This window comes from Corvus hawaiiensis, chromosome 1 (assembly GCF_020740725.1).
Source record: "Corvus hawaiiensis isolate bCorHaw1 chromosome 1, bCorHaw1.pri.cur, whole genome shotgun sequence".
In the NCBI taxonomy this organism is placed as follows: Eukaryota; Metazoa; Chordata; class Aves; order Passeriformes; family Corvidae; genus Corvus; species Corvus hawaiiensis.
Window position 1 is genome coordinate 2524995 of NC_063213.1, and position 21658 is coordinate 2546652.

The following is a 21658-nucleotide window of genomic DNA, read 5'->3' on the forward strand; positions in this document are numbered from 1 at the left end:
CTAAAGATGATGCTGGAAATAACCACAGAAAGCATGGATGGGATGGTACAGTTGGTTATTTTTCACTCCAGTTTATGTTGATGATCTGAGCAAAGATAATTTAATCATTTCAGCTTTTGCCTTTCTTTAACCCCATGCTGTTCATACTGTTCTCTTTGTAGTCACTGAACAAGAGACTAAAGTGCCCAAGAAAACCATCATCATGTAAGTGCTGATTTTTTTTTTTTTTTTTTTTTTTTTTTTTGGGGTAACATTTGTGGTTTTTTGCCTTGCTGCCTCTGCATGATCCAGTAACAAGCTTGTGTTCATTGGCTATGCAAGTGTGTTCATTCCCAGCCCGCCAGATCCCACGGAATTCTGTGCCATGTGAAGTGTTCGCCTCAAAAAAAAGTCCTTCTGTTCTTTTCCAAAAATAGCAGCACTGGTGTTAGGCACAGCCTGGGGCAGTTATTTTATGATATTACACATGGAAAAATATTCCCCTGAGCACTGATAGAGTTGCACAAGAGCTCGGGAAGGTGGAGTCTGACTCTCAGTGTTGAATGAAACCAGCTTTGAAAGCTGTCTGCCTGAAAATGTCTACAAATTTAACAAATATCTCAGAGCCTACAGTGATTTCTTCTGGCTTTCTGTTTTTAATTATTCAGGAAAGCCTTGTATGATGAAGCAGAAGATGATGAGTATTTTTATCCCCTTCTGTCTCTATATTTCTAATATAAATATTTGTCCTGATAACTTGGTCTTTTTGGGTATTTTGAGCCTGGTTTATACTGGATGCCTATAAAACTACAAAGATTAATTGCTGCAAAAAGCAGTATTTTCTCAGCCATATGTAGCCTAGAAGCTTAGTAGCCATTAAAATCTTAATTCATCTTCTTAAGTACCATAAAGAAATACATAATGAAATTGTTTCATGTGCTGGAAGGGGGACACCGGCCTGTGACAGGATTTCAGAGCATCTCCAAGCTACTCAAACCATGTCCTGAGGGCAGTAAGCAGTTATACAATGGATATTTTGGGGAAATGCCTTCCCTCAACAGCTGTACTATTGCTAAAGTCTGTCCTTGATTTGGGACAGGAGGCTTAAGTTGAGGTATTTTATTTTTGTTAGACATAAAATTGCAACTAAAGGACTGTTAAGAGTTGCTCACCTTTTATCCCTTTTATTACTTTCTGTGAGGATTATTCCTTTAGATCCATGCACTTGGCCCATTTGGAGGCAGTGGTTTATAAATTGTCCCCCCTCCCAGAAGTTTCTACCTGGATGAGGCAGAGAGCAGACAGGAGAGGCAGGAAGGGGCTCTGCCTTTTCCCCTCTCTCTTGCACATCAGCTCAGGTAAATGTCCAGTCATTAGACCCTTTTCATCCTGCAAAGACCAGAAAAGTAAAGTGTTTTTACCTGTACTGCCTCAAGGACCAGGATTCAGAATGGAGCAACTGAACAGAGAAATATTTTTTTATATCACATTCAGAAATATCCTGACAAAGTCATGAGCAGGAGGAAATCTCAGAGTCAGACCGCATCTACAACTTGGTAAATCTCATTTATCTGCATCTCTGTGCCTGGATCTGGAACAGCAGCATTAATATTGGTGGATTAAGTAATATAAATTAATACAAAATACCATCAGTTAAGCTGATTTCTAAATTTCTGAGATCTAAATTCCATAGGATGTTGCTCTGGACAGCTCCAGAAGGGATTCCTAAATCACAGGCTGCAGCCCCAAAGGAGTTTGGTAAATTTAGGAGTGGGATCTCAGACAGAAATTCCCCTCCTTTTGTGGTCACGAACTTTAAATTAGAGTGGACCTCAACTGGAGCTGGGATAGTGATGGACGAAAGTTTGGGAATAATTCTGTAAGGGCAGATTCCAACTCTTCTTAATCTGTTGCAAGCTGAGGAAGAGAAGAAGCTTTAAAACTAGTGGCAGAAAATAATTGACAATTGAGAGATGGGATTGAACAATGTCCATATATGCAAATCCCAGACCCCAAAAAACCCATTTTAACTTTACAACATAGAGCAAAGTCTACTGCAAGCACCCATTCTCATCCAGAATAATTTAGTTTTGTGTAATCCAGAAAGGCACCGTGGCTAGTAGGAAGGCTCTGCACAGACCCCAAAAGTCTAATGAAAAACTGCAGAAAACTTAGGGAAAAGAGTAAACCAGTGGAAATGAGCAGTAGAAGAGAGGGTGCTCTGGAAGGAAATAAATCTCCCTGTAGCTGATCCAGTCCTGGACTCACCATGTCCTCAAAGGGAGAGATTGATGGTGGAAACAAATCCAATCTCCAGAGGAGGAAGAAGTACAAGTTTTCAAAAATAGGAGCAGAAGATGAGAAAGGCAAGATGAGAAAGGCAAATAAACCCAAGAGGATTGGTCTTCCACGATGGCTATAAATGGGCTCTCCATTCTCAAGGGCTCTTTCCACCCTTGCCTGTCTCTCAGTGCAAAAGCCAGAGCAGAGATGGCTGGAGAGCAGAGGGGGTGACCTTCAGCCCCACGTGGTTGTGACTGGAGAATGGTGAGGAGGAAGAGAGGAATAAAAAAAGCTGCTGTCTCCATTCATCATCTCAGTTCTGGCCACTGTTTGACCCTTCAGTTAATTCTTTGCTTTTAACCCCGTTCCTTGGGGGTAGGGACAGAATCTCAACACAGAAACAAAATGGGCTTTTCCAGTGGTTTCCACTGGAGCAGATGTGGAGCATCGGCTTCCCTGTGCTTGCCAAGAAAACACTGTATTTACCTGGAAGTTTTTCCATGTTAGAAACACCACGGAGAAACCTGCAGGAGAAACTGCATGTTAAATATGTAAGTTAAGAGCACTGGAGCCTGGGGTTAGGCCTTCGGTCAGAGGGGACCTTTAAAGATAATCTAGTCCAACCCCTTGCTGTGAGGAGGGACAGTTTCACCTAGATCAGGCTACTCAGAGCCCTGTCCAGCCTGACCTTGAATGTTTCCAGGGATGAGGCATCTACCACCAGCCCAACTTCAGTCAAAAATATAAAGTAAAGCCAGCAGAAATATGCTGAGAAATCATAATTATGCATACAAATTTGGCTTGGTATTCCTGTGTCTATTGGAGGTGGTAGGATCAGGCTGTGTCTGCACTAATGGTGTTATGAAGAGTAAAAATAAATACATTTTGGGACAGATGACTTGTGCAGGAAATGTTCTAACTTTCTCTTCCTGGTGGTCTCCACATGTTAAGGGTTAACCCCTTTCTGTGTTCTGCATGTGGAAATGCAGATCTCTGGTCTCAAAAGTGTCTGTAATAAACAAGATAGAGATATGTTACATTAATTAAATATTATTAGGAAGCTGATGACCCTACCTTAATAAAGGGCATTTAACCATTGAGGTGGATGGAATTAGGATTTTAGCCAAGGATACTCAGGAAAAGGATGAAGTCTTTGAGTGTTTACAATTTTGGGGGGTCCAAAGTAGCAAAATGGGAGGTCAACACAAGCACATGAAATACAGCAGCACCCAGCAGAGCATTTCTCAGCTGGAGCACTTCTCATGCTTGTTGTGTGTTCACACTCAAGGACATTAATGGAGCTGGAGTTTTCCCTGGGGACAAGGGCACTGGGGTTTTCCCTGGATCAGGAAGTGGAAATGGGCATGTGAGTGTGTGCGTTGTGTGTGTCCCTCCCAAAATGACCGCTTCTCCAAAAGCTGGAATGCTTCCCCAAAAGCTGGAATGCTTACCCAAACTAACCCCACTGCGGCGCCTTGGCCGACCATGGCATGTGCTGGTGGAGTGTGGCTCCCCGAAAAGTCTCGTCTTCCCGCCAACTCGACCCCTTTCTGCCATCAGAGAGGAGACCATAACCACGGTGGTGAAGAGCCCAAGACAAAGGGGAAGGGTTTCTCCTGCACGTTCTCCTTCAGGTCATTCTCCTTCCCGCTCCCCATGGCCGGAGCAGACTCCGGAGCCGGTTTATGTCTCCAAGATCAGGCAGCCTGTCCACAGACATGAGCAGGAGGCAGCACCAAAGTCTGCTGCTGTTCCCAGGCTTTATGTCACAGAACATGAGGACATGCAAGGGGCAGTGGCAAGAGACGTCGTCGTGGAGAGCACAGGGGAAGAGAAAAAGCCCAAGTGGGTCGAAGTGGAAGAAATAATTGAATTCAAGGTGAAAAAATCACCAAAGCCCACAAGGAAAAGAGGCTCTTCCCCAGCAAAGCAAGAAAAAGATGACTCAGGGGTGTTAACATTCACTTTTCCCAGCTCAAGGCCAAAGCGCTCCCCAGAAGATGATCCAAACACAAACAACTCCAACAATAAATTGGTGGAGCAGTCAAAATCTCTGCCAAATGAGGGTCTCTCTGAAGGTGACATCCAGCCTCTGGTGTACACAACCGAGCAGGAAGGACCTCAAGTCAGCAGCGAAGAGAGAAACTCCCCATGTGGCTCTGAGCAACTAGGAAGTGATTCATTTATGGATTATGGAACTGAAGGAAAGAGCTGCCCACAGGAATCAAGTGCTGACTGTGGGTCAGATGCTGCCTCCCCTCTGCTTGCCTGTGGAGGTGAGCCTTTGGTCTTCAGTTTTGGGACAGCTGCCGCAGACCAACACGAAATTCTGTTCTCCCTGGCAAGTCCAGAGGATAAGGAAGAAGTCAATGAAGTGGATGTGTCTTGGCCTGTTGGAGAGGAGGTACCCGAAGTAATACAGGACATCTTTCCCGAAGAAGACAATGTCATAGTGGATGAGCCAGAGGAGCTACACACAGACGACATCAGCACCCGGGACCGCAAGATTTTAACACACAACGGCAAACTCTTAACTCTGGAGGACCTGGAGGATTATGTCCCTCAAGAAGGCGAGACCTACAGGTGTGAGGATCAGAAGCAAACGGCAGAGAAGCCCTGCGAGATCTCCGTGCTGCAGACGGAGATCAACGAGCCGACCCCGACCATCGGGAAGCCGGTGCTGCTGAACCTGGTGAGGCCCGTGGTGCCCGAGCCCAGGCAGAGGTTCTTCAGCCAGTACGAGGAGCACGTTCCTGGGGGTGTGTTCGTGTCAGCCTCTCGGGTGACCGGCGTGCAGTCCGCGGGCCCCTCCAACATCTCCTTCCGTGTGAGCGATTCCCGCGCAGCTCCTCCCGGCCCCTCCTTCACGGTGAAACCCTCGTTCTGCACCGAGGTCCAGCGCTCAGCAGACAACGGGCAGTCCAGCTTTAAAACTGAAGTTTCCACGAGAACCCTCAGCTACGGGACTGTTGGCGAGCCTGTCACCTTGCACATCAGCACAGAAGACCTCTCCCAGAGCTGAGCGGATGCAAGCATAATTTTTAACACCGAAGAAAGCAGCTTTTTAAAAAAATATAAATAATCAAAATTGTTGTAAGCAAGGGGAATTGGTGGCAAAGTTATGAGGTAACAAGTACAAGGGAATACCTTAGAGGGAAGTGTATTTAAATATGATATGTCCAGCTTTTCCAGTCTTAAAGGGAACAGTCTGTCAGAACAGTTAGTAACTTTAAAGGCTTTGATCTAGGTGAACATGTATCATTCCATAGTGGAGCAGTGATGGGAGGTTTAGGAAAAGCCTGATTCTTCTACCTATGACAGAAATATAGATGCAAAAGTGCTTTTTTGTCCATGAACTTAAAAATTGTTTCGTGTGCCAGTTTACGGTGTGGCAAGGAGGTGAAAGTATCTAAGCTTTTCAGCATCCTTCAGCAGCCCAGGACAGGAGGTGTCTCCTGTCGCCGTGTGGGCCCAAAGGTCATGAAGCTTCACTCTGCTTTGACCATGCTCTACACTTGTGACACCAAGTAGCCCTACCAAAATTTCTTCATAAACCTTTCAACATGCACAGTCTGGTTGCATTATTTTAACCTTCTGCCTTATAATGAGATATATAGGAAATATTACAAATACCAGGGATTCAAAGGGCTGCTCAGGCCTTTTGGTTGAAATCCCAGATTGACTCTAGTCAGTGGTGAAAGTCCCACTGTCATGAGGAAGCAAGAGTTTTGTTGTTCTCTTCTGCTTTACATGAAAAAGACTACCTTTTCTAAATGACTGATATTTTCAAATCCACTTCCTACTTGTCTGATAATGTAGCTTTCATTATTCTGCATTCTAGTGTGGTGGATTTATAAAACATCTCTTTTAAAATATAATTTACTTAAGGTGCACTGAAAGATTAAAGTGCTGCACAAAATGATTTCTGCATCTGCAATGAAACATTAACATGTACAAAGAACTACAAATGTGGTCCTTGTCACTAAATGACTGGATGAGTATTTGTTCTCCTGAACACACCAGTGGTGAAACATTCCTGCTAACAGATTGATCCATGATGTCCCTGATATGTGATAAAAGGAATTTACCACTGAGCTACGGCAAAGTAGCAGGAGCACAAAGACAATTTAAAAAAAATAAAGACAAAAGAGAGCTTTACCTTAAACATTCGGTTTGAATTTTTAAGCTTTACCTTAAACATTCGGTTGAAACACAGATCTGTTCCAAATGTATTGGGCTGCCAGTTGCAATTGCATTGTATTACTGTAAGCAGGAAGGTCGAGATGCCTCGGAGAGGGACTGACTGTGGGGTTCCTCTGGAGCTCTGCAGCGGGAATGCTGCATGAGGGGGAGGCTGAGGTGCACTGAGCACAGCCCACTTCTGTTGGCTTCACCAAAAATGGTTGTTGCCGAGACCTTCAACAAGCTGCTCTGAAAAGACATGAGCTCCCAGGCCCATATCCTGGCGCCAGTTGGAGTCAGATGGAGTTTGTCATTGGTCTCAGCAGGACCCAGCACTGGCTCTCTCTGGTAACAGAGATGTAGGGTGAAAAGTCCCCACACCCTGTCCCAGCTGAGCTCTGTAACAATGTTCAGTAGAAACTGCTTTCATTTATGGTTTAGGGAAACCAGAAATGCTCAGGCACAGTTGAATTTCTAAGCAGCATGAAGAGAGAGGGTGGAGTGATTTTCTGCCTTGGGAATGAATGGATGATGTTGGCTCTGTGTTTCCCAGCCAGGTGATATAGAGGAGCTTGTTCTGGAGGCTTGGGGCAATATTCCTGCCAACAGGGACTGAATTCACAAAAGGTGCTTGTAGAAAATTTTTTTTTTTCCTTCTGCAGCTGCACCTTGTGCTGACTAAAATGAACATATTGATTTCACAGCCTTTCACTTTCAGCATCCACTCAGGATGTCGTGTGCACTACCTTCATGATATAAGATGCTTTTCCAGTGGTGAAGGAAATCAAGCTTCCTTTATGGTACTATCCCGTTTTTTATAACATCTCCTTGGTTTATACTGTTTGTTTTATAATGAAGCAATACGATGGATATATATATTAGTGCTTTTTTCATATATTGCACTGTACATTGGAAAGTAACACACACACAACGGGGAAATGCTTTCAAAGCCAAAAATATTTCTTTTATTTTGAGCCTGACTCTGATCTCAGTTATTCCAGTATCAATCTAGAATAATTCCACAGAAGGAAGTGGATTTGATTCAGATTTATGAAGATACTGCTGAGAAAAGAATTTGCCCTGTGATAGTCTTCAAAAAACGTAATATTCAAACAAAAGTTAATGAGGATGTGTAAAGGAATGTGGAGGTTTCCTCCTGTTGTGGTTGGCACTCAGGTTTTTCTAAAGAAGCTCTAAGGCTGCACTTCAGAGGGTCATAGAAGAAATAATTATACTTTGATTCATTAGCTCAAAGCAATTAACATCTGTTTACATTTTCTTTTGAAATTTAAGCAAAAGAGAATCAATTGAAGGGAATTCTTAAAATCCTATGCAGGGCTCTGTTCAAAAAGTGAAAGGTTTATGAGAAGTTCAATACATATATTTTCAAAATGTTTTCCTAGAGGTTAAAAATTATGCTTGTAAGTGATTAAACTGTGTAGATAACTAATGAGATGTGTGGGGATTTATTTCCTGTAGATGAAAAGATACAGCTGTATGAAAGATTTTAATACAATGAATGTTTTACTGAAATTCCTGGAGGTAAATGGGTATTAATAAAGTGGAAACTTCTGTTTGCTTGAAATACAAAAAGGAAAAAAGACACACAAAAAAAAGTCAAGTGCAAGATACGCTGTTAGATGCTGAGTTTATATCAATAAATGTCTTGCATCAGCTGTCACTGAACTCGTTGGATTTCTGTGTCCTTTGTTACAGCACTTGATATTCCATCAGCTCATCCTCTTCTCCCGCTGACTTCAGCAGGAGCTGGACTGCAATCCAAGAATATTAATGCAGTTGGGCTCTGGCTCCTTTTTATGGGCAGTTTCAGGAGAGCTGAAGTGAAAAAAAACAGTTTTAGGGATATTTCCAACTCAGGAATCTTAAACAATTCACATCCTCTTGGGTTCTTCTCTGAAACCGAACTGGAGCTTCAAAATAAGTGTCAGTCTTGAGTTCCCAGGGATGAAGTGAAGGAGATGTGGGGTGGAAAGGTTCAAGGTTGAGATTTTAGAGCTAGGAAAGAGGTTGGTTGTCCATTACAGGCTGTCACTACTGTGGTGTTTGTTAGTTCTATTTATCTTGGGGGATATTAAAGTTCCTCAGCCTGAATCAGTGTCCTAAAGAAGGAAGAAAGTGGTGTAATGTCCCTAAGCAGGGAGGAAAGTGGTGGTATTAGAGCATGGGGGAGATCTGTGATTATATATAACCTCTATATCTGTGCACCTGTGAATACATTTCCTCATCAAGCGACATTAAACAAGTCAGAGCTGTTTGTTCCAAATACTCTTATTTTTTTCTCAAACCACATCATGGTCTGAGTTTTCTCTCTTGCTTGGCAAGCAGTCACATCATGAACGTGATCAGTTGTCTTAACCTGACCTGCATTTTCTCTGTCTTCATGATTACATGGGAGCTTCCCTAGGTCTCATCCATGCCTTCGTTGTGCCTCTTCAGGATTTGTGGAAGGTTTATCAGGCAGCAGAGTGGGTGAGATGAGCTCCTGCAGTCTGTGATCCCATCCCAGCCTTCTACATCCAAACCCAGCAGAAATATTCAGATATCGTGAAGTAGGACAAAGGCATCACTCTGGAGCAAAAAGTGGCTTTTCTGCCAGACTTTGATGAAAAAGAACAGCCCTCCCTTCTTTCCCCTGCCCTTCCCAGAATCACTGATGAGGCTGATTCCGTTTGCTCCTTTTCCTTTCCTGTGAGGTAACTTCTTCCTTGCATGTAGGGTCTGTATCAGTGCAATGGGTTCATTTCAGTGGTCTTATCCAGTGATTGGTTCTTCTTCCAGAGAGTGCTGGGGCACTGAACAGGCTCCCCAGGGAATGGTCACAGCCCTAAAGCTGCCGGAACTCCGGGAGTGTTTGAATAACTCTCCCTGAAACAGAGTGGGGTTGTTGGGATGACTGTGCAGGGTCAGGAGTAGGACTGGATGATCCTTGTGGACCCCTTCCAGTTGATGACATTCTGTGATTCTAGGATTAATAAAGGTATTTTTGACAGACCAACCAATGTTGAGTTCAGCTGGGTGATGGATCCTTTGTTCCACTGTCTGGGAACAGGCCAGGGGTGCACACAGTGTGGCACAGTGTCCCCAGCCTGCTGAGATACAACTTTCCAAAGCACTTTGTGCCAACTTTCTTATTTTAACTCTTAGCTACGCTCCCTCTTGCTGGAATAAGCATTTCTTTGTCAACTCCCTGGTCTAGGAGTGTCGAATTTCCCGCATGTTCACTCATCAGAGGAAATAACTTTCAGGGATGGGACTACACGATTGCAGGGATTTTTGTTTAAAATAACAAACGCATCAGTCGAGGCGTGAGATTTTACAGTACCTCCAAATAATGGTGACTAGTCACAAGATTTAGAGTTACATCATAATTTATACCTTTCTAATCCAACAGACACTTAAAACGACACTTTGTTTTGGATTTATGACCTATCACCTGTGGCACTTCTCACTGCAATGCAGCTGCATCTTGACCAATAACTTCTCATGTCACATACAGATATCTCTCTTATACCATCTACATTCTTAACTTAAACTATATTAAATCACACAATTATATTTAAAACCCTCCACTAGAACACCCAGTGTACAATTTTACTTATAACTATAGGAACACAGGCTCGTGATCCTTTTGGCAATGATCTTAAAATCTCTGTCAATTAAGCCAGACCTAGTCTCTTCCAGGGTTGTAAATCAAAGCCTCCTTTAATTGCAGGAGTTTCTACTCCTCTGTCTCCCACATAGGAGGGGAAAGTGATACGATTGCAAATATTTCCATGGGTTGGATGGTGCTGCTGTTTTCTTTTTTGCCCTGAAGAGAGAAAAGTTGTTGTTCTTGTCTGTAGGAATGACTTCCCCCCAGTCAGACACGGAGACTACTGTGCAGGCCTCGCTCCAGCGTGCTGATAAGGAGATCAAGACAGCTCTGAAAAAACTCATGGACTCGGCATCACTGCTGGTGACTCTTCCCCCAGGCATGCGAGCAGATGGTGGCCTTGGCCTTGGCCCTCCTGGGTCTGTTCCTTCAGAGTACTCAGGGACAGCAGCCGGGCCCTCTGTGATAGTTCATGAAGCCAGTACCCAAACCCAGACTGCTGGAGGCCATGGTAGGTTTGGCACGAATATGGGAGATGTCCCCTGGGAGTTGAGAGACAGAAAAATATTGAACATGCCAGTAACAATATTTTTAACCTCATTTTTCTGTCACTGTGTTTTGAGCAGATGAAGATTAAGAGAGGGCTTTCAGACCCAAAGAAACATGGTGGGGTGGGTTGGGGTTGGATCTAAGTTTGGGGCAGATCTTTCTGGAAACAGGAGGTGTTTGAAAACCATGTCTGAAGTAGAGTTTGGTTCATCACCTGCCCAAATTAAGGAATAGGGCATTTTTTCCACCTTTGGGGCTTTGTCCCTGGTCTTGCTTCAAGTACTTTTGGGGGAGAAGGCAGGGTGAGATCCCTCCTTTACATTCGGAGAAGTCATTTGGGTTTTGATTTGGTGGGGTGGGTAAGGGTGCTTGCTTTTATTGTTTGCCATAAACAAGCTGGAAATATCTTTAATATCCTGCACCTTCCTGTCAGAGGCCTTCCAGGGGGTTGAGTGCATCAAGTTCACCTGGATTTCCCTGACCCTGGCGCCCGGACAGACTCCTTGCAGCTCCTGTGTGACTAAACCCAACCATGTGTGTGGCTGTGTCTTGCCAGGAGAACAACTCCTTTGTCTTTCTGTTGTTTTTAAAAAATCAGGGATGAGCGACAACCCTTCCACTCTTCCTCTGCTTCTGCCATAACAACTTGTCTAAGCTGTCTCTGTGTCAAGTCAGAATAACTGTTCTCCACCACTGTTAACTGAAAGGACAATGCCAAGCAGCCTTCAGCCCTCAAACTCCAGATAACTCTTTAAAAAAATAAGTATTCTTGTTTAAAACTTATAAAGGATAAAAGCTGATCATGGAATCAGACCCAAAACAACAGCATAAAAAAATGCCAGGGCTTTAAAACATTTTTTCCTTTCTAGTAGGAAATCATCTTTGAAAATAATCCTCTGGTGAAGTGGGATGACCCAAAAATCCTAAGTAAAATGTCACCTAGCAGATTATTTCCCCAGTCACAGCTACAGAGAAAATACAATAGTGAATGAGATGGTTTGGCAGGTCTTTCATCTGAGCAAAACTAAACATGTTATGGGAATTATTTTAATCAGATGGAGACTTGACAGCTCTCTCTATGATTACATGCCTTAAATAAAAATGAGGCAAATATTTCAGTAGTGCTGGTGGTAGGAAAGCACAGTCCCAGAACCTGGGATCTCTGATCCAGTAATGCCTTCCATGTTTTCCATCCCAGTAGAGCTGCTTTATGTGACTTCTAGAAACAGCTGCTCTTTTCCAAAACCAGCCAGCACCAAACATCCTTAGAGCGCTCCCTAAAATATTCCTACCTGCTGGGTAGAAAACTCCTCTGGATTTAACGTTTTCTCCTTAAATGAAAAAGAGATGATGCACTTTATCCTACGGTGTAATTCCAATGGTGAATATCAAAAGACAACCAGTACTTTTGGAACGTGAGATCAAACCAGGTTTTGAAGCTATACCTGATAAAATAATTAATAATAAAAGAAGAAAATTAACTTAAACAGCCATCAAGCTACACCATCTTTTGGTTTCCTCAAGTCCCAGATGCCAAACGTTGCTCTGGTGTAACTTAGAACAGTACAAGGACATTTTCCAGTGAAGGTGCAGCAATACTGATGATGAAACATCACCAGGTCCTCTGCAAGAGTCCATATTACCTCCATATCAGTCACATCCTTGGGCAGGACCACCAGTTTATGCTGGTGTGAGCTCACTCATGTCCCTGATGCTGCCTGTGATCACAGCAGTGAGTCAGGAACTGTCCTAAGGCAAAGTTTAATGGGAGAACTCATGTGTACAAAGCTAACACTGGGTTTCCCTGGAGTGCATTTCAGTGGTGGACTTGCCAGTGCTGAGTTGATGGCTGGACTTGTTTTTAAAGGTCTTTTTCAACCTGAATGATTCTGTGATTCCATGATTTCCTCACCGCCATGAGCTGGAACTGAAACACAGTTAAATTATCTCCTGTAAAGGCTGTGTGAACCCATGCTATCCTTCCAGCTGACCTATTTCCCCCTGTCCCTACTGCTTTTCCCACCTTTGTCTCTGTGTGTTTCCTTGCAGAAAAGTCAGTTTAGCCCAGTCAGCCAAGTGCCACCACTCTGGTGTTGTCCAACCCCTTTGCTTCCTGTGCTCTTTGCAAAAGTGCCAAATTCTCCTCTAACCTTCAGTGACTGCACCCAGCTGAGGTCAGGTGGACTCAGCTCTGGCACAAGGCACAACAGAGCTGGCTCCAAAGGTTGCCTCTGGGTTTCAGGCGTGCTCTCATGGGTGTTGTGTCTAACTTGCCCAATTTCTGCTGCCATCCAAAGCACAAAGGCAGGTTCCAGCTGAAGAACCAGGGGTGCCGAAGCCCAGCCCTGCTCCTTCCCGGGAAGAGGCAGATGCTGGAGGTGAAAGCGCTCAGGAACGCACTGTTCCCACTGACAGGTAAATACCCACCTCAATATTTCCACGTAATACATGTGGATTTCTGAAAGTGGCAGAGTTTGTTGCAAGAAAAGCAAATCCTCTGTGGTGGACCTGAACAGATTCTTGTAGGTTTGTTACTATTTTCAGAATCCCGGTGGCAATGCTTTGTCAAAGAAGGGTAAAAGAAGGTTGGAGAGAAATTAATCCCCCCCCAAACCAAAATTCTTGTATTAATTTTAAGCAAATAACTCTTTGTCTGTGGTTAAACAGATCAATGGCGGGGTGTAATCCTGCACCTCTTGTATGTGGCTATGCCATGATCTTTTCTCTTGGGTTTCCTGAAAGAACGTCACCAGATGCAGGGGCAGGAGGCTGGAACAGGAGAGAAGGAGATGTGGTCTGGGATGTGCGCAGTGAAGTTTATATCGAGACCACGGAAAGAACTCGTGTGTATAAGACTGAGGAGAAGACTCCAACAAGTAAGATCAAACACTGTTTCCCTTCCTAAATCCCATGATTGTCACTGTCTTCTCTTTTGGTAACAACTCCTGATGACTGTTTTTTTAAATATTCTGATTTTTTGAGTGGTAACTGTTTATTAAACAAAAAGTAATAGATAAGTGTGAAGATAAGAAGCCTAAAAGTAATGCCAGTATAGAGAACCCCGAATAAATTGCTGCTTTACCTCTTGATTTGACTTTAAACTACAGTTACATCCTAAATGGCCTGTCCTATGAATCCCGTTTGAGTAACTCCACCTCTGCCAACACACTGGGAATGAAGTTGCAGTGTTGTGCATGCAGCAAACCCTTTTGTCTCACCAGGTCCTCCCTACATGCAAGTGACAATAGAGGATGTGCAGGTGAACTCTGGGGAACGTGCCAAATTCCAGGCAGTCATTGAAGGAACCCCTCAGCCCACAGTTTTATGGTTTAAGGTGAGTGCAGACTCTTCTCTGGCTGAGGATGAGGACCATGGGAGGGACTGTAGTGCACTATTCCACAGGGAATTTCTCCTACTCTTTCCTCCCACACCTCTCACACTGACCCTGGGTCGTGTCTGTAGAGTTTGTGGGACCAGCTGTTCTCACTGAACCACCACCTGTGCATCCCACCCCGTGTTGCCACCGTGTCACCCTGGATCCTTTTGCAGAGAGGGCAACCAAGGTGGCTTTAGGGACCCAGAGGAGCAGCAAGGGAGACTGGTCCCACCTGAGTGCCACTGAGATGTGTGCTGCAATTTGGGGGCAGGGATAGGATTGAGGGGTTCATTCCCATTGTCAGTGTGACTTCCAGGCTCTGTATCTTTCCTGCAATTACTTGGTAAAATCAGTGTGACTAATGAGTATCCCATAGAAAGGAGGGAAATAATTTATTATTCCTTACAATATTGTTGTAATATCTTGCTAGAGCCTCCCTTCCATGCTGAAGAGCCCCAATCTGCCCTGTCAATCCTCATCTGGAAGCTCTTAGAGAGGACACTGATGATGAGGTACCATGATGTACACCATGGGCAAACCAAGGATTTAGCAGATGATGCTTTGTGTCTTGTCCTTCATTTCTTCTCTAATAATTTCTAGTATCTGGTACCTTTTAGCTCCCACCAAACACTTAGCTGGTGCTGTCGTGGAGTTATTTACTCTAACTTAAAGTTTTGTTACAGTTTAATAAGGAAAAGCTCAGAAACAGAGATTTTATGTGGGAAAACAGGATTGCATCAGTTCATGTTTATGGTATTATATACATATATGTACATATTGTACTGTATTATTTCTTTTTATCTTGCATTTTACTGCCACGGGGACCTTTTGCAAGTGCTCACAATCTGCTCTGTATCACACACACTCCATCCTGCCCCTTTCTTCATAGCATTTATGAATATACAGAATCACAGAATCATTAGGGTTGGAAAAAGACCTCCAAGATCATCGAGTCTAATGTCTGACAGAACACCACCTTGTCAACCAGACCCACATCCAGTTGTGTCTTGAACACTTCCAGGGATGGTGACTCCACCACTTCTCTGGGCACCGTTTTGTTTGTGAGATTTGCTAACGGAAATACTCTGTGTTGTACCTCTGCTCCTGTATCTTGTTTCTTGAAGAGCGGAAACATCTGTTTCCATCTTGGCTTTTCCAGTGCCAAAATGTCATTTCCTTCCCTCAGGGCACTTCACTGCTGACAGACAGCGACAGGGTCCATCAGGGGAAGGAAGGAACAACGTATTTCTTAGTCGTGGACAATGCTGCCTTGGACGATGGTGGTGTTTATACCTGCGTTGCCAAAAATGCAGGAGGGGAGGTTTTGTGCAAAGCAGAGCTCGTCGTACGTGAAGGTAATGTCATCCTCTCAGCTGTGCAGGCAATGCCATCCTCTGAGCCAGGAAGGCAATGCCATCCTCTCAGCTGTGCAGGCAATGCCATCCTCTCAGCTGTGAAGGCAATGTCATCCTCTCAGCTGTGCAGGCAATGCCATCCTCTCAGCTGTGAAGGCAATGCCATCCTCTCTGCTGTGCAGGCAATGCCATCCTCTCAGCTGTGCAGGCAATGCCATCCTCTCTGCTGTGCAGGCAATGCCATCCTCTCAGCTATGAAGGCAATGTCATCCTCTCAGCTGTGCAGGCAATGCCATCCTCTCAGCTGTGAAGGCAATGCCATCCTCTCTGCTGTGCAGGCAATGCCATCCTCTCAGCTGTGAAGGCAATGCCATCCTCTCAGCTGTGAAGGCAATGTCATCCTCTCAGCTGTGCAGGCAATGCCATCCTCTCAGCTGTGAAGGCAATGCCATCCTCTCTGCTGTGCAGGCAATGCCATCCTCTCAGCTGTGCAGGCAATGCCATCCTCTCTGCTGCAGGAGTTGCTTCCACTGCCAAATGTAATTTGTTGCAGTCATGTTCTGGTACCTGTATGGAATCTGCTCTGTATCCTTGTAGAGCATTTATATAGGGTCAGTATGGTGGGATCCAGGATAAAACAGAATCCCAGAATGGTTTGGGTTGGAAAGGACCTTAAAGATCATCTCCTTCCAACCTCCTGCCATGGGCAGGGACACCTTCCACTATCCCAGGTTGCTCCAAACCCCATCAAATCTGGCCTTGAACACTTCCATGGATGGGCCAGCTGCATGGGCAACCCTAAAGTCCATTTAGACACATTCTGTTCTCAAACAATTCCACTTAATTCTCTGTAGAAATTTAGAAGACCCCTCTAATTTTTCCTTCCTTAAATTGTCCTGTAATAACTTTGCACACTATTAGCAAGGCATTGTTGTCTGAATTTTCACCCTTATATTTTCCTTTCCAAAGCTAAGAAAGACCAAGAAGGAAAGAAAGTGGCCACCAGGAGAAAGCTCCACTCCCATTATGAGGTGAAGCAGGAGATTGGAAGGTAATTGAATTTTCCAACTGTACAGCATCACTGCCAGGGAATATCTCGTTGCCCATCTGAGCTGCTGAGGCAGAGGTGGGTCCTGAAAAGTCTGAAAAGGTGGAAGTAAAGGCAGATGTGGGAGGACACTCCCAGGTGTGCTGGGAATGCTTTCCTGAGGTTTCTGATAGAGGATGGGACAGTGCAAACAGCTCCAACCAGAAAGAAAACCATCCAAAGGCTCACAGATTAGTGCCTGGGCATGGCTTCTTGGCAGTGGGAGCATCCCAATCCCGTCACATCAGGTCTGTCCCAGGGATCCAAGAGCACCAGCACGAGCCTGCATCACCCGCAACAGCTTTTCCCTTGCTGGGAGCACGTTGCTTCGCTTTGGAGACAGCCAGGAGAGGGCAACAGCACCTCACACACAGCAAAATGAGCTTCTTATGCCGCAGAATTGAAGCACTGAGCAGCAGGGAGCTGTCAAAGGCCAGGGTGTGGGAAATTCTCAGCCCAGGTCTGAACAGGGCTTGTCCTTCGATTCCTGCACAGGGGCTGCTTCAGCTTCGTGAAACGGGTGGTGCACAAAGGGAACAGGGTGTCCTGTGCTGCCAAATTCATTCCTCTGCGGAGCAAAACCAAGGCTCGAGCGCATCAAGAGAGGGATATTCTTGCCTCTCTGTCCCACGACAGAATTACCAGGCTCCTGGATGAGTTTGAAACACGAAAAACACTGATTTTGGTTCTGGAGTTGTATCCTTTTCTGTGCAGTTGTCTGAGGAGGCTGGGAAGTACTGGGTAGAGCTCATTTATTAAATATCTAAGCAATTAATCACTTTTTGGTTTTTTTTCCTGAGACAAAAGGGCACACAATCCTTCTCGGCACTGCAGGATAGCACAGCTCTGTGAGAGCTCCACTGCAGTCCTGGGCTTCTGCTGGGTGAGAAAAATCAGACTTATGTACACAAGTGTGAATGAGTTATTAAGCACCAAAATTCTTTTCTGAAACATCTGGAAGTTACGGGCTCTGTTTCCATGAGATTCAGTCTGGGTGAGCATGAGGGAAATGCAGAGCAGAAACCCCAAAATCAACAGGTAGATTTCAGAAGAAGTGATACCAGGTTTAGAGCAGCCCAGTTCTGCAAGGACTCTGCTGCAGCAGAGACTTTCATGACCATCACAGTGCCTGAGATCACCTCGTGAATTCTGCTGTTGGCTGCATGGAGGTGGCTCCACAATCAAAACAAGCTTTTCCACGTGGTTCTGTTGTCCCTTAATGCCACTGCCAGATGCTCCAATGAAGAGCTCCTGGACCGTTTATTCAAGAAGAGTGTGGTCACTGAAGCTGAGGTAATTTCTCTCTCTCATTTGAAAGTCCAGAGTTGGTTCTTTCTGCATTTTCCTTTTGGAATACGAGAAATGTCTTTGAACCAGTGATAACCTCTCAAAGCAGAATCAGCCCCTACAATGTGTTCCTATCAACTTTCACTGCTAAGCTGGCTTTGTTTGGGGAATAACTGGAAACAGCCAGTGGGTTTGACCACCAGCACTGCATTCAGCCTTAAAAAAAGACTGTATTTGCTCTATTTTCATAATTTCTTTGCTTCTTGTCATCTGCAGCTCCTGTATCTCCACTTACTTAATACCACTTTATCCCCTTATAACTATATTCTATCTACTCCCTTTCTGTCTTTAAAAGAAAAGCTGAAATTATGGTTTCTAAGGGATTTTTTTGAGATCCTTGGTGTTAAAAATGCAAAATGTTTTACTTCTCCCATTTAGTAGCCAGGTGTCCGATATTTATTGGTAAAATTGATTTTTTTTTTTTTTTTTTTAGAAATTCTCAGAGGGAAACATCAGAGAATTATGGAATGGTTTGGGTTGGGAGGGACCTTTAAAGATCAAATCTTGGTGAAATCAGGGACTCTCCTATTTAATCTCACAATAATCAGTTTAATAATTGTTTATTTAATACTTGTTTAATAGTTGACTCAATTCTTAGGTCAAACTGTATATCAAGCAAATTTTGGAAGGAATCAAATATCTTCATGACAACAACATCCTTCATTTGGACATCAAGGTAATGTGCAAGGGGAGGTCTGGCTTTTCCCAGCCTCTTGCTGGCCAGGAAATGGGTGGTCTCTGAGTTAATCTTACAACTGAAAATACTCCCTTCTCTCAAGAAAAATTCCTCCATTTATTTTTTTTCACTCAATAGCCACTGAATATCCTCATGGTTTATCCTGAGAGGGAAGACCTGAAGATCTGTGACTTCGGATTTGCCCAGAGGATCACACCCGTGGAGCCTCAGTACAGCAAATATGGCTCTCCAGAGTTTGTTGCCCCAGAAATTGTTTCCCAGTCACCAGTGTCAAAAGCAACTGATATCTGGTAATCTCTCTCATTTTTCTAAAAAGCTTTTCCAGGCCCTCAATGGCCTGCATTTCCATTAGCTGTTAATTAGTAAATGGAGCAGTGATAATAACACAGGAAACTGAAAGCGAATGCTGACAATCCAAAAGCCATCAGGGCTCTTTAAAGCTCCTTCTGTCTAATTATTTTCAGCCATAGTTGAACTCTGACTGCTAATTAATGCAAAGGAGCATCTTAGAGGAGATGATCTCTATTCCAGGCAGCAACTAGAGACAATGATCCTAAAGGGCTTTCTAGAAAAGGCAAACAACTCCAGTATTTTCAGCCTTTTCCTCTGCCTGTGCTTTAAAAATGAAGGATTGCTTGAGAACAGGTTTTAAAAATATTGAAGGGGGGAAATGAATGGAAAAAACAATAGCTTTTGGGATTTATTATCCTTGAAAGGTGAGGAGAAGGTGGTCTTGCTGTTCCAGGCTGTCCAGTGGCAGGAAGAGGGACTTGAAAAGGATGGATAAATAGTGACAAACATGACATTTGTGTTCCCTCTCTCCTCAGGGCTGTTGGAGTCATCGCATATTTAAGGTAAGTAAATCCTGGAAACACTCCCTCAATAACCCTTTGTCCATCAGAGCCCTCCTGTACTTTCCAGTGAGGGATTTGAATGGAGCATTCAGTCCTTCCATAATAAGGACAATTTGTTTTGTGGTTTCCTCCTTTCCTTTTCTGGTTGCTCCTCACGAACACTGCAAGTCCCAGGCACGGAATCCCTCAGATTTTTAAGAACCCCACGTAAGCATTTGTGCTTCTGTCATTTGAACAGAAAACAGAAGTCTAAAACCTGTCTCCTTTCATTTTATGGTGTTAATAAACAAGCCTCACGTGCAAGTCTCCGTTTGCTGGGGAGAACGACAGGAAAACTCTCCTAAATATCCAGAACGGGGAAATTTCATGGACCATTCCTGATGTTGTTCACTTGAGTGAAGATGCAAAGGACTTCATGAAAGGGATCCTGCAGCAGCACCCCAAGTGAGTGCCCTTCTGTGCATCCCTCTGCTGGTGTCTCAGTGGGCACATCCCAGCTCATCACTTGGTTTGAGAAAGTAGAAAGCTGAGTGAGACATGCTGCATTTTCCCCTAATTCTTCTTTATTATTCCCCATTACCCAACCCACTACTCGGATATTTGCCAAATTGGCCTCTCTCTGGTGGGGTGATGGCCTTCCTCCCTGCCTCCTCCAGGCAGAGGAGTTTCTGGAATGACACAGATGAGTGGGAAGAGCACGGACTGGTACAGAGGGAGTTACGCAAGAATTAAATAACATTGACCACATTCATTAAGCAATTTCAAGTACAAAAGTTGGCTCAAAGGCATATTTACAGGCACTTGATTTTAATTTCATTTCTACTCTTTCTGCCTGCTGCCAAAGCTATTTTCACTCTGGCCACATAAAGAGGCAAAGTCACTCTCAGGGCTGATCTGGACACCCTTGAACCCCTGCAGAGAGCCATGAGCTCTTCCCGAGGATCTGTGGGGAGCGTCAGACCGAAAAGGAGGATGTTTTCACCTCCAGAGGAGAAAACCTTGGGTTGGAATCTGCTGTGTCTTGTTGGCTTCTCAGCTCTCAACCTAAGGACACACCCCAGAGTGTAGGAGGGTGCAGCAGCACCTCCAGGAAGATCAGTGGTTGCTGTTGGAGGTGATTTCCTGCTAAAATGTTGATCTGTTCTCTTACCAGAGCCAGGCCGAGTGCTTTGGACTGTCTTTCCCACAAGTGGTTCATGGTAAGTTTGTCCTGGTCCTTGATCAGTCAGTTTTCCCCAATATCCAATCTAAACCTCCCTGGTGCAACCCGAGGCCATTTCCTCTTGTTCTATCACGTCAGTGCAGAAAGGAAACTGGCCTTGCAGACCAAAGTTATGGTTTAAATTCCAAAGCCTTAAATCACCAAGGAAAAGAGTTAAAAATTAACAACAGCAAAAAGGATTTAATAGCATGTATTGAACAGGGCTTGCTTTTAGCACTGAAAAGCTGATTTTGTCTGCATTTAACTATGAAAGGACTGCAGGATTTGATCTACTGTAGCTTTCCTAAATTAAACAATCCTGTAAAGAGAGAATTCTAAAAAAACCCACCAAAACTTCTCAAAAAATGATGCCAGGATTTTTTAACCAGTGATTTTCCTCTCATTCCACTTGGCAGCATAATGTCCCTCTTGAAGCAGCTCATTTCATTAATACCAAGCAGCTCAAATTCATTGTGGCTCGGAGCAAATGGCAGGTGAGTTGCCCTTAATCTGTGTTGATTCTGTTTAGTTATATCTGTTTTTAACTGCACCTGAATCTTTGAAAATCTTTTGGGCTTGGATCGCGAGCTCAGCAGAGATCTGAGCATGGCTCTGAGTTGGGAATAAGCCCAGGAGAGATGGATGTGTCAGGAATTAATTATCTAGGCTTTTGCAGCCTGGAGACCCCGGCAGGTGCCTGTAAGACACAAGGTTGTGTCTAAATTAGGTGCCCTCAGCTGCCTTTGCAATTGGACCTGAATTACACACATGTCCCAAGAAAACGCCTCTTTTCCTTAAGTTCCCCAAAATAATTGGATTGATTGCCTTCTGAACATGCCAGTTTCTCTCTGCTGGCTACAAGGAGATGCCCAGCTTCAACTGAGATGCCCCACATGGCAGAATTTAGAGCAGAGGAATCCCACCTCCTGTACTGTCGAAGCTCTTCTGCTGGCCTAAGTCACTGTAGGTTGTATTGCAGTAGTGATTCTCTCATCTGATGCTTCCCATCAAAAACTCCTTTCCATCTGTTTTGAGTGGCCAGATTGACTTTGGAAGTCTCTAACAGAGTCCTGTTTCTCCCAGTCACAAGAGCAAGCGTGTTCCCTGAAGTCAATTTAATTTCACATCTGTGAAT

At 44.2% G+C, this 21658-nt stretch overlaps 1 protein-coding gene across 3 annotated transcripts in view; it reads left to right on the top strand.

Annotated features, from left to right (window-relative positions):
* Positions 1 to 21658, top strand: part of OBSCN (obscurin, cytoskeletal calmodulin and titin-interacting RhoGEF) — a 171279-nt gene that overhangs the window by 134807 nt on the left and 14814 nt on the right. For all 3 annotated transcript variants that reach the window (XM_048309941.1, XM_048310008.1, XM_048310079.1), the window contains 14 exons: positions 10308 to 10568; positions 12904 to 13021; positions 13349 to 13482; positions 13828 to 13940; positions 15169 to 15337; positions 16307 to 16388; positions 16920 to 17120; positions 17657 to 17717; positions 18370 to 18447; positions 18586 to 18758; positions 19296 to 19322; positions 19614 to 19766; positions 20476 to 20521; positions 20940 to 21017. In XM_048309941.1, the coding sequence (XP_048165898.1) occupies positions 10308 to 10568; positions 12904 to 13021; positions 13349 to 13482; positions 13828 to 13940; positions 15169 to 15337; positions 16307 to 16388; positions 16920 to 17120; positions 17657 to 17717; positions 18370 to 18447; positions 18586 to 18758; positions 19296 to 19322; positions 19614 to 19766; positions 20476 to 20521; positions 20940 to 21017 (1694 nt within the window). The remainder of the gene's footprint in view (positions 1 to 10307; positions 10569 to 12903; positions 13022 to 13348; positions 13483 to 13827; positions 13941 to 15168; positions 15338 to 16306; positions 16389 to 16919; positions 17121 to 17656; positions 17718 to 18369; positions 18448 to 18585; positions 18759 to 19295; positions 19323 to 19613; positions 19767 to 20475; positions 20522 to 20939; positions 21018 to 21658) is intronic.